This window comes from Astyanax mexicanus, chromosome 24 (assembly GCF_023375975.1).
Source record: "Astyanax mexicanus isolate ESR-SI-001 chromosome 24, AstMex3_surface, whole genome shotgun sequence".
Lineage (NCBI taxonomy): Eukaryota > Metazoa > Chordata > Actinopteri > Characiformes > Acestrorhamphidae > Astyanax > Astyanax mexicanus.
This window is the reverse complement of record NC_064431.1, coordinates 3,564,288-3,576,266: the sequence shown is the minus strand read 5'-3', so window position 1 is coordinate 3,576,266 and position 11,979 is coordinate 3,564,288. Positions and strand designations below refer to the sequence as shown.

Genomic DNA, 11,979 nt, shown 5'->3' with positions numbered 1-11,979 from the left:
TTTTATAAACCTTTTCCAACCCTTAAAAAAAAAAAAACGCTTTTATTGAGGTGATTTCCACCTCTGTAGCGCCCCCACAGGTTCAACTGTGCTATAGGTGTGGAGGATGAGTCCGTGTACTTTGATAGGCAGATACATCACAATATGCAAATCAGTCAATCAATAATACCACCCTCCCTGCTGACTTCCAACTATTAGCTCTCCCTCCTGCCCCACCCCTAAACCCATACATCATCCAGTGCAGTGCCCCTCCCAAACTACACCTCCCTTTTTTTCTTCAGCCTTTTTCAAATTTGAGCTAAGGATGGAAGTCAACAAAAATTATTAAGGATTAGTGCCCATTTAATCACCTTTTTCCAGCATACTAGATCAATGTGTGTGTGTGTTTTATACAAAATACATAAATATAAAAACACACAAGAGTACAGTTATGGTCAGAAGTTTGCAGATACTCACCATGGATGTGAATATTATATATTATGGCACCTACTGGGCTTTCTTTTTGTAAATTGTGCTGGTTTTTGGTTCCTTAACTACATGGACACTCATTGTTTCTTTTAAAATCAAATGTATCCAAAAAATACTTGTTTTTGTTTTATTATATGTCTCTACTGTCCAAACACGGCCATTTACTATATTTTTACTAAAGTTTGAAGCATTGCTGTGGGGATCTGAATTAATTTAGCATTTATAAGAGATTTACTGAGGTCAGCACAATGCTAATACCCCTCTATTTCACCCCTAGCATTAATAATGTTATCAATAATGGGTTCACACTTATCTGCTCCAGGGAGTCCTATTCTATTGGCTGTACCTCAATTTGTGCATTGCATATTTCTTAGAAAGTGTGTGGACAGATTATTTTGTAGAATCTTTAATAGAAAAAAGCACAGTAATTATAGTGACTTTGGTATCTGGCTATAACTGTCCATGTGAACAGTAATAAAAGAAACTCTAGCAGAAATTAATTCATCATTCTATACTGCTGGTCCATTCACATCATCCTACCGGTCAGTGCAGCATTATTTAGCTTCCACAGGGCATGGCAAAAGTCATGGGACACACGGGGAACTGATGTTGGCCACTGCTAAAAGCCTATTTGCGCCAAAGAAAAAAAATAAAATAAAGGAAAGCAGATGAGAGTAAAAGTTGTTTTATTAAAACCATGCACATCACACGCGCGTTAGTGCAAATACTAATTCTAAATACTGTATTCAATGAGCTCCATCGTAACTCCATGTACTTTATGTACAAAATAGAAGTTAAACAATAATCTATTAGAAAAAAGTATTTCTGAATATTTACCTCTAAAAACAATATGTTCAAACAAATTATTTACAGGCAGAAGGCTGGGTACCACTGGATTGGCTGCTTACACTAAGCGGTTTATAGTTTTCATTCGTTTGTGATTTACAGAAGTGTGCAGACAAAGGCCTACAATTATGAATACTCTACAAACAGCTAACAAATCAGTTTAAAAATTCAACCCCGTTCACACCTGCTCACTTTAGGAGTCCTGAGTATCAGAATTATATCTGAATGAGGCCAAACTACATAAAAATGCAAGTGCAAAAACACCCAAGACGCATTTAAACAGATACAAATCAAATCTGAAGTGGTTTAAGTGATTGTATTTGTATCCGTTTCAATGCGTCTCAGACCACCTTCTGTTCTGATCACTTAAACCAGGTCAAGATATGGTCTGAGACCATATGGTGGTTGTTTTAAATGCGTCTCAGACAAACTCCTGACCTGCTTTAAAGCAGCACTAGGTAGGATTTTCTTGATTTTTGATCTTTTAAAGAAGTAAAATTACAGCTTGACACTCACTGCAGCGCTGCATTGAGGTGTAATAGGAGGAACAGCGTTGCTCTCGCATCTGTTGCGGAGCTCCTCTGAGCTCAAACCAGACTCTGTATGTTTTCCGAGACGGCCGCGACCAACGCTCGCGAGAACTGCGACCTGCTTTCCGACCTTTAGTTCTAACAGTTCTACAAGGACTACTGGTTCATTCTTTACAAACTACTCTACAGACACTCTGGCAGAAGCTGGAAAGAGACCGAATATGTCTGTGAAAACCAGAAAACGAGAAAGAGAAACTAATCTGCCTGAAATATTTATTACACTCTACAACTGTAGGGGGAGCCCACAAGCACAAAATCTCAATCCTACCTAGTGGAGCTTTAAGTGATTGGAGCAGGAGGTGGTCTGAGACACATTAAACAGATATGGATACAAATCAATCTGATCTCTCGAGCGTTAATGCATGTCGTAAAAACAGTCGCACAAAGTGACCGGGTGTGAACAGGGTTTCAGTTTGGAGGGTAAAATGGCAAAAACAAAAATGCCTACAAATATAAAAGATAATAATCTGATTAATCGCGTTTGTGAGTTCGGCTTTGTGTACTATAACATGCCACCATTCACGTTAACCTGAACCTTTTTTATTTGCATTATAAAACATAAAAAAAAAAGTGTCATCTTAAATGTGTTTTATGTTAGCTGAATAGCAAACGTCCACTGGGTGTCAAAGATGGAAAAGAAAACTTAAATTATAATTAATTTGTTTATGGAAAACAAACAAGAAAAAAAAACCCCAACAAAAATTGTGTGTAAAAATAAAAGATATAAAATTGTAAAACAAAACCAAACCAATAATAATAAGTGTTTAATTTTGTGGCGCTTACAGCAGCCCAACAGGAAGCCCATTCACCTTTTTTCAAAACCGACTGCAGGAAAACAGAAATGTGACCAGTGTCACCGATATTCAACTTTTATTTCGTGAATATTATGTATATTTACACACAATACATTCGTACATACATATTTACAGACAAAAATCACTAGGTGGAGTCTCCATAATTTGCTTTAGCATTGCAGTCAATATGAGTGAAGGAAGAGAAAGATCTGAGAGATATTAAAATTTCAAAAAACAAGAAATCAAAGTCCTCAAAATTAAAAAATAGAAAGTCCTTCAACTGAGATCATTCAATCGTGCTCAAGGACATGTTCTGATGCATTGAGGAGCTTTCAGAGTTAACCTGTGCTGCTACACCATGCTTTGCATTTGTGTCTTTGTTAGCTTCTGAAGGGACTCACTGTTTTTTTTATTTTTTTCGTTTGTTTTTTTATATTTTTATGTTTTTCTTTGCTGTAAAAAAATAAAAGGAAATTTGTTGAGGAGGAGGTGGAACAAGATTAAGCCGTTTTGCTCCATGACAGTTTATTTACAGCGCAGCAGACAAAACGTGAACACACAGCTCATTGGTTGCTATTTTCTTTTCTTCGCCAAAACACACTGCTCAAGAACTCACGTCCACTCATTCCGGTCTGAAAGCATTTCACCCATTTATTCAATATATACCATTTAACCCATTCATCTATCTTTGCTTTTCAATTTCACCTTCCACCAAATCCACCACAGAGTTCAGTTGTGTGCTGTGCTTCAGGTAAATACATCTCTAGTCAGCCTATAAAAACACACTTCACACAAGAATGCGAATGCAAAATCCAAATCGTCCATGTGTCAAAGATCTTCAACTGCATGTTCTGCTTCACTAATTTAATGTGCGCTAATTTGTGTTAGTTTGGTGGATAAAACATTTTAGGAAAGTGGAATCTGGCGGCTTCTTTAGCGCCCCCTTGAGACAATTTTAGTATGCAATTATGTGCAAAACCCAGATTACATGACGCTTTGAAGCGCTTACATTCATATTCTTGCGTGAAGCATGTTTCAGTCAATGCCTTAGACAATGCACAACCCACATTTTTGCACATTTCATTTTTTATTCGTGTATTTTTGTGTGTGTTTGCAAAGATTTTCCATCCAATTCCTTCTAAAAGAGCTAAAACTTCCATATAACTTACAGATAAGGCAGCAAAACCCCAGAGCTTTGTTCAGAAAGTTCTGCAGAAGCGGTTTGTGTGACAGTAATCAAGCTACTGCAGCCCTAATTGGTTGGTTTTAAAGTTTTAAAGAGTATAGTCCTAAAAATAAAGATGCTACCAAAGGTTCTTTGAGTGATGCTTTATTTGAGGAACCTTCGAATTGGTTTAGGAAGTACTACATGAACTTCTTTAAACTGATTCCGCAGGTTTAGATGCAGACACTACGGCCTGAGGATTGAGAGCTCGAATTCTGGAGTCATGCTGCTTTGCTGCATCAGCAGCCGGAGCCTGAGAGGGCCAAATCGGCCATGCTCTCTTTGGGTGGGTGGATGGTGCTTTTTTTTGTTTGTTTTTACCCCCTTCATCAGGTTAGGAGCTCAGAGCATGTTGACTTCCTATATCCTACAGTGAGGCAGCTTGAAATATACCAGAAAACTATCCGCCCAATTTCTTAAACAAATATGGCTATTTACTCAAAGAACCCTTCGCAGCACAGACTGGTCGGTTCATGTCCAAACTGGCCGGACGACAGTGTGTTGGTAAAAAAGCTACAATATGTCCAAGTCAGTGCTTCAAACCTGAATCCTACATCTCATGAAATTTGAAGTCCAACATTTAGTAGTGTAGTGTCTTCGACGAGAACATTTGCATTTAAAATTACACAATACAAAGGAAACGACGATAGCGTACAATGACGTTACTGTGCTGCTCGTCGGCTGGAACATGTTGGTTGGAACACACAACTACAGCACAGAAGACCGTGAACGATTTAGAGACATTTTCTTCCTTTTCGGTTTAACAAAATGTGGTGCCACGGTAGTGGAGCGTGAGCGGCACTTCACTGGGGAGGACAAGAACGTCTGTGTGTCTGTGTGAGTGAGTGAATGAGTGAGTGAGTGTTTACACGCAATCTAGTAGTAGTAGTAGTTAAATTAGGCACTGCCCCCTACGCCAACCCCTAACAAACCCGCGAACCCAACCCCTGCCCCGCCCCTGCCCCTGCAGCTGTGCCCTATCATCATTTAAGAATATAATTTGGCTTTCCATCTATTCGGAATACCACATTAACATCTAACATGGCAAACCACAGAAAACGTGAACTAAACTCGCCAACGTAACATTTGGTACCCATCTGAAAACGAAACGAAACAAAAGAACAGAACAAAAAACAAAACAAAAAAAGCCTAGTTTAGGCCACTTTAATAATCAATAATCATTCCCATCTAACTGAAAAAAGCTGATAATTTTCCTCATCTATAATAATAGAAGTTACACCTTTTATCCCCGTTTTTTACTCTAGAATATTTACATTTGCATTTTTATACAGTCACCTTGAAGACCCTGGGGCTGTATTGTCATGTCTATTGTCCTGTAACCTGTCCAGAATAGGCCCGGCATCAGGATTAAAACTGACACCGGGTCTAAAAGAGAGCAGTCTGCTCCGCTGTGCCGTGCCAGAACAATGCCATGCCACGCCGTGCTGTGCCGTGACCCAGGACACAGGTAGCAGCAGAGGCAGAGGCAGAAGCAGCAACGGCAGTGGTAGAGTGGTGGTAGTAGTGGTTGTGGTGGTAGTAACAGGAAGGAGCGTTGTGATTGGTTGTTTTTCATCATCATCATCATCATCATCATCTCAGGAAGAGTTCTTAGACAAGCTGGGATACAGCACCACTGCCGTCACAGCAACCATCACAGCGACTACTGGCATCCAGGGCATCCAGCCGCTCTGAAAAGAGGAGGGAGAGAGATAAACAGCACTGGAGTTAGCACAGGCCTTTCAACACACCAGCACCAGAGCAAACAGAGCAGCTCAACAGCACTGGAACAGCGGAGAAAAAGAAAGAAAGAACAGAAAGAAAGAGAAAGAACAGAAAAGGGGAGACCAAAGAGAACCAAAGTCTTAAAGATAGACATAAAAAGAAAGAGAGAGAGAGAGAGACATCTATAGATGAAGAAAGAAAGAAAGAGAGAGAGTGAATGAGTGAGTATGGAGAGAGAGAGAGAGAGCGAAAGCAGCGACGTGCACTGAAAAAGAGTTTGTGTTCCCTTGAGAGAAATCTGGGAATTAAAATCAACACACTTTTTTTTTCTTTCTTTTTTAAACCCTCCTGTTGTGTTTTATTGTTGTAAAATATGATTAAGCATTTTGGCTAAAAGCAAAATATATATTATCTTTTGCTATTTAAGGTCTGTAGGCCTCACTGAATTGAGATCATACATGTATATATGTAATAAATGTGATTTTAACTGTGTTAAAAAAAACAACAACAACAAAAAAAAAACATATGCTTGTTTCGTTGTTAAATATATTTTTGCGTTTTCGCTAAAAGCAACATACATATTTTCTCTTGCTATTTATGGTCTCTAGGCCTTAGTGGATTGAGATCATACATGTATATATGTTATAAATGTGATTTTAACTGTGATTAAAACGTTTGCTCCGAACATTTGGCAACTGAATATATTTTTCTGAAAATGACTAATAAGTGAAAAGAATAATTTATACTGAACAAAAGGTTAAACGGTAATGCATATCAAAATGCTGCTGTATAAAATCTTTATCTTGCATAAATAAAAAAAAAAACAATGTGTTCAGTGCAACTTATCACACTTGGTATTTATTGTTATTTACTACCTCTTCACAAACTAGCTGTTTTACAGAGAAAAAGACATAGGCTGTACAGAGCTAGGATAGTAACGCTAGCTGAGCTAAAGCTGCACTACTGAGGTAGGCAGCTATCTAAATGTGTTACTAGAATATAAATACAAAGAAAAAAAAACATCTTGCCACTAAACAAAAGGTACTTTGTGTTATAGTTTTGCAACTATTTTGTTTGTTTGCTATTGTACCAGAAAATGTGTGTATTTTGGGCTGCTATTGATTTGATAAAAGTTTACCATAAACAAGCTCCAAATTAGTAATTAAAATAAAGTATTTCCTGAAGGAAAACAGAATGATGCAACTTAAGCAGTTGTTGCTATGGTGTCCCTAGTGGTTGCTAAGATGTATTAGGTGGTTGCTTAGGTGTGGCCAAGAAGCATTACTAATGCATTTGTATCAGTGACACACAAGACTTGCATAAACATCTGCACCCTATTTATTCCTATTAGGGGGAAAAAACAGAAAACAACCAGAAAACAAAACTAAAACCTATCAAAATTTGACCAGAACACAATAGGAGGGTTGAACTCAAAGAAAAAAAAAAGAATCAGTGTTCAATTTTAATTACAGCCAAACACAGGGAATCAAACAAATGATGGAAAGAGCAAAAACAGCAAAAACTCAAATTAAATGAGAAGAAAAAAAAAGATGAATCCAAAATCCCTATTGCAGAGACTTACTTCCAAAGTAGTGGTCCAAGCAAGACAAGACAAGTAATGGATGACTGATTAGTAGGTGGTTTTGTGTGGACAAGGAAAGGTGTTAGGTTTCCCCAAGTGTTGCCAAGCACCAAAAAGGGATTTTGGGCGAAGCATGAACGGAAATGTTTTTTTTTTTTTTTACCTTTTTTTGGCCATGCACTTTTGATATACAAGATTATGAAGAGTACAGAAGGGGGAAAATAGGAGACACACAGACAGGGACTCAACAGGAGCGCTGTGTACCTTTCTACCACAATTGGCCGAAGCACCAATACAGCAAAGCCAGGATAAGGCCGATGAAAATGGCTTGGACAGGCTGCAATATGGATGGCTAGAGGAGGGAAGGGATATTACAATAATCAATCTTTAAACTAATCAACAGAAAAAGAAAATCGGGTCTGAGGGGCGACTCGTAACTGTTAACACAAAAAAAATCAAAGAAAACTTAAAGACTTTAATGGAACAGGAAGAACGAGGGGGGAGGGGGCTGCTGGTAAATTATATTATAACAAAAACAAACATAAATAAAACATCATTGCATGTTGGACAGCCACAGATACATTTCAACATCTACACAAGCAGGACAAAAGGAACAAGGACAGTGGAGAAGGGTTAATAGATAACATTAAAGATTGAGATTTTGATTTTAAATTGTTACTGTAAAAAGTCTGTAACTTAATTTAATGAGCCCATCCACCACCTGAACAGATCTAAAGACTAATATAGATTAATAACCAGGGCCTTTTAATGCTATGTTCACATTACAAGTCTTGCAAATAGATTTTTTTTTATATACAAAAATGACCTATGATTGTCTGTAATACAAAAAAAAAAAACTGTCTGCAACCTGAAATGCACACAGTGATATATTTATATTGCATCCACAGAGAAGCTTGTAAATGAAAATAATAAATCAAGAAAACTTAAAACACTTACGAAGCCCCAAAGGGGACATGTTAAAAAAAAATAATTATGCATAGTCACAACTTATTAAGGAGTTGGGAATGAGATCCTAAGGCGTGGTAACAAGATAATTAAGGCGTGGAAATTATATAATTAAGGCGTGGCCACAAGGTTGTGCAGAACATGACTGTCTAAGGTTGGTAAACGGGTCTGAATACTGTCTGCGTCTGAGCCAATCAGCTTTTAGTATGAGAATTAAATGTCTCACTGCAAGACTCATCACCATAATTCATACAGAAATAAAAATAAAAGAAACCAGTTCACGCTCTATTTTCGTTACTAAATATAATGCTTGTATTAAAGGAGCTTTGATATAAAATTCAATTTCTTCATGGGAATTAATTAACAGAAAAGCAAGCTTTATTATTATTATTGTCTGGCTATAACTTGACTCTCTTTCCCACACCTTAATACGCTGTGGCCATCACTTAATTCTAATTCACATGCCTTAATTATCTCATTTCCATGCATTAAGATCTCGTTCCCACACCTTAATACGCTGTGGCCATCACTTAATTCTAATTCACATGCCTTAATTATCTCATTTCCATGCATTAAGATCTCGTTCCCACACCTTAAGTTGTAGCATTGACTTAATTATCTCACTCACACGCCTTAATTAACTCGCTCACACATTAGGTTATCGTTCCTACACCTTAATAAGTCAAGGTCATTACTTAATTCTCTCATTCACATGCCTTAATTATCTCATTTCTATGCATTACGATCTTGTTTCCACTCCCTAATAGGTTGTGCTACGCCTTAGGATCTCATTCTCACCACTTAATAATTTTGTTCTCATGCATTAGAGTCTCATTTCCACGCCTTAATAAGACACTGCCATGAACTAATTCTCATTCACATGCCTTACTTATCTCATTTCCATGCACAAGGATCTTGTTTACACGCCTTAATAGATCGTGCTCCGTCTTAGGATCTCACTCCCATGCATTAATAAGTCGTGGCCATGCATTTTTTTTTTTTTTTTGTCACCTTAGGTACTGCATAGTTTAGAGATAAAGTCAGTTTGCTGCTGATTATGTTGTTGGAAGGTTCTTGTGCTTGTAAGGAAGTCCCCCACAATATAAAATTAAATTTTGATTCTTCATATTTCATATTGCATGCACATAAATGGCTTAAATATCCATTTAATACCCACATATAAAAATTGGGACTCAAATCTAATGTCCTCACAGCTCTAATTAAAGTTGTTTCAGCCTGGTAATGTGAACATAGCTTAAGTTGTTCAAAATTTCCCGAATTACAATGCAAACGTGGTGGATTGGCACTTTAAAATTCCAGTTTAAGAAACACTGTGGGACCTGTTTAATCAATTAGCTGTAAGAGTGATTAGCTGAGTGTAAAGCTAGTGGTGTGAGAGTGTGTTTAAACAGCCGAGATCACTAGCTCAAAAAACCAAACAACAAAAAGAAACAAGCTGGGAACTCCTGGAAGTTTCAGAGATCCTCCCTGAAGACATGTTAAAATAATTAAAAGAGCAACACTAAGTGTTTACTTTGACCCACGCCTCTCATAATGCCTCATTAAATATTTAAGACTTGCCCACAAGGCACAAAACTGGTTTCCTACACATGGCCAAGCAGGAGGAGGCTGCAGGATATCAACTGTGGGCTGACTGTTGTGGTGAAGAATCTGCCAAGACCAACAGCTAATTTATCAAGATTAGACAAATCAGAACTGACCACATTATGGGCTCCACATACTTTATAGGTACTTTATATGAATGCTGTTCCAGATTGTAACCCATCTCTTATTGTAAGGATTCCAAGTGTGGGGAAACTGTGCTCAACTACACCTCATTCAACTTTCCCGTTCCTATGATTAGTTTAAAAAGGTGTGTTGGAGCAGGAATATTTAGTTAACTGTGCTGGACTATAGACATTAGCTCCCTTCTTATCCTGTTGTACCTCCATTCTCGGTCTCTGTTTAACAGCACTAGACAGCTGTTGACCAAGACAAAATATTACAAGGGGTGGAGCATTCACAGTCTTCTGGTATATGGTGCTGAAAATGGACCCAACACCCTAAAAAAATCTGTTTAAGATTGGTCCTGATGTCGGAAACTGGATACTGATGGCAAACTGTGTATAAATAAGTGGGTTACAGACTCTAAATGAACATAAATAAAGGGTGGCCAGAAAGTGTATGGAGGTGAGAAAACTGCTCAATATAATTATACTAAACGCTTCACTTCCTCCTAGATGTTGTTGTGAATGAACAAACAATGTATAAAACCTCTAATGCTCCGAAATGGACCAAAAAGAAAATGTATCATCAAAATCGACTGGATTCGCTGTGGCATGCCCTGAAACAAACCCACCCCCCTCCCAAAGCCCACACAGAAGAGATACAGAGATGCTGTAGTGGCAATCTGCACTCACATTCTTGCCCTTCTCCTGCAGCAGCTTCAGGTTGACCTTGCACTGCTCCAGCTCATCATTAATGGAGCGCTTCTCCTTCTCTGTCCGCTCATACCTCTGCCTCAGATCACACAGCTGGACCTGAGTGTCCTCATACTAAAGAGAGACAAAAACAAGAGAAAGAGTAAGTTAAGTATCTTTAAAATCTTTTTAAAAAAGTCAATCGCATTTCTTTTTGTACATTTATCCCTTGTTTTGGAGTGTCACTCTCCTATTATCGCCCATTATCGTCCACCCCTAATTCCTTGTTAGCTTCTCGTTTTAATTTTCCATACCACCTTAAATGATGAGCTGTAGGTGCCATTTAAGGTGGAATGAGCAATTTTACTAGCTACCAAGATGTACCTACTAGCATTTTTGCTTTCAAATTTTTATCCCATTTTATCCCAAATTTACAAGACCAACTACCCAAGCCACTCTTTAGGATTCCCCTCATCACTGGTGATGACCCAAAACCAGGAGGGTCTAATTACCGAGTAGCATCACAGCACTAACGCTCGGAGGAAAACGTTGCAACTCGGTTCTGATACATCAGCTCACAGACACAGCCTTGCGCTGATCCACATCACCCTAGGAGCGATGAGGGGAAAGAGTGCCATCTACTGTACCCACCCAGAGAGAGTAAGGCCAATTGCGCTCTTTCAGGGCTCTGGCAACTAATGGCAAGTTGCATGAATAGGATTCGAATCAGTGATCTACCGATGATAGTGGCAGCACTTAGCTGGACCACTCAGAGCCCCTACTAGCATTTTTTTGAGCACACTGAAACTACACAAATTTAATTTAGCTGTTTAATTTTTCTCGAGACTTCCGGTTTAAAGAGAGTCTGTGAAAAATCTCTGTTTAGAGGCTGTAAAGCCCTAACACTTTTCCCTACACCCTATCCCAAAAAAAAAAATAAAAATAAAAAAGGAGACACCCTAGGGCTATTGAGGTATGGGTGTTTTAAATCTACAGCAAACAAAACACTGCTCACCTCTTTCTGCAGGTTCTTGGTGCGGTCCTCTGCCTGGGCCAGCTGTACCTTCAGCTTGCAGGCGTCCTGCTGGTGCTGGTCCTGCATGGAGCCCAGCTTGCTCTCCAGGTCGCCCTGCGACTTCTCCAGTGCATTCAGGTTGCAGCTCAGTGTGGCACTTTGCTCTCTGGAGCTGCAGAATAATGACAATGATCAGTGACTTTACCCTACGGTCACTCTATAGTGTTTAGAACATATCCAAATAACCAAGGTAATAATCTACAAATTGTGGAACACCAAAAATATTGAACACAATAAATTATTTGCTCATGTTGGAGCTTTTTACAGATTCAAGCCAAAAGTCTTAAT

General features: G+C 38.5%; 1 protein-coding gene across 8 annotated transcripts in view; it reads right to left on the bottom strand.

Annotated features, from left to right (window-relative positions):
- Positions 1-2,757: 2,757 nt before the first annotated feature.
- slmapa (sarcolemma associated protein a) overlaps positions 2,758-11,979 on the bottom strand; it is a 74,545-nt gene continuing 65,323 nt past the window's right edge. For 6 of the 8 annotated variants that reach the window (XM_022682238.2, XM_022682241.2, XM_022682243.2 and 3 more), the window contains 3 exons: positions 11,632-11,803; positions 10,617-10,751; positions 2,758-5,614 (listed from right to left, as the gene is read on the bottom strand). In XM_022682238.2, coding sequence (XP_022537959.2) covers positions 5,522-5,614; positions 10,617-10,751; positions 11,632-11,803 — 400 coding nt within the window. In that variant the 3' untranslated portion in view covers positions 2,758-5,521. Of the gene's footprint in view, positions 5,615-7,494; positions 7,583-10,616; positions 10,752-11,631; positions 11,804-11,979 lie in introns of all 8 variants that reach the window. The other 2 variants (XM_022682240.2, XM_022682242.2) reach the window with 1 other exon arrangement.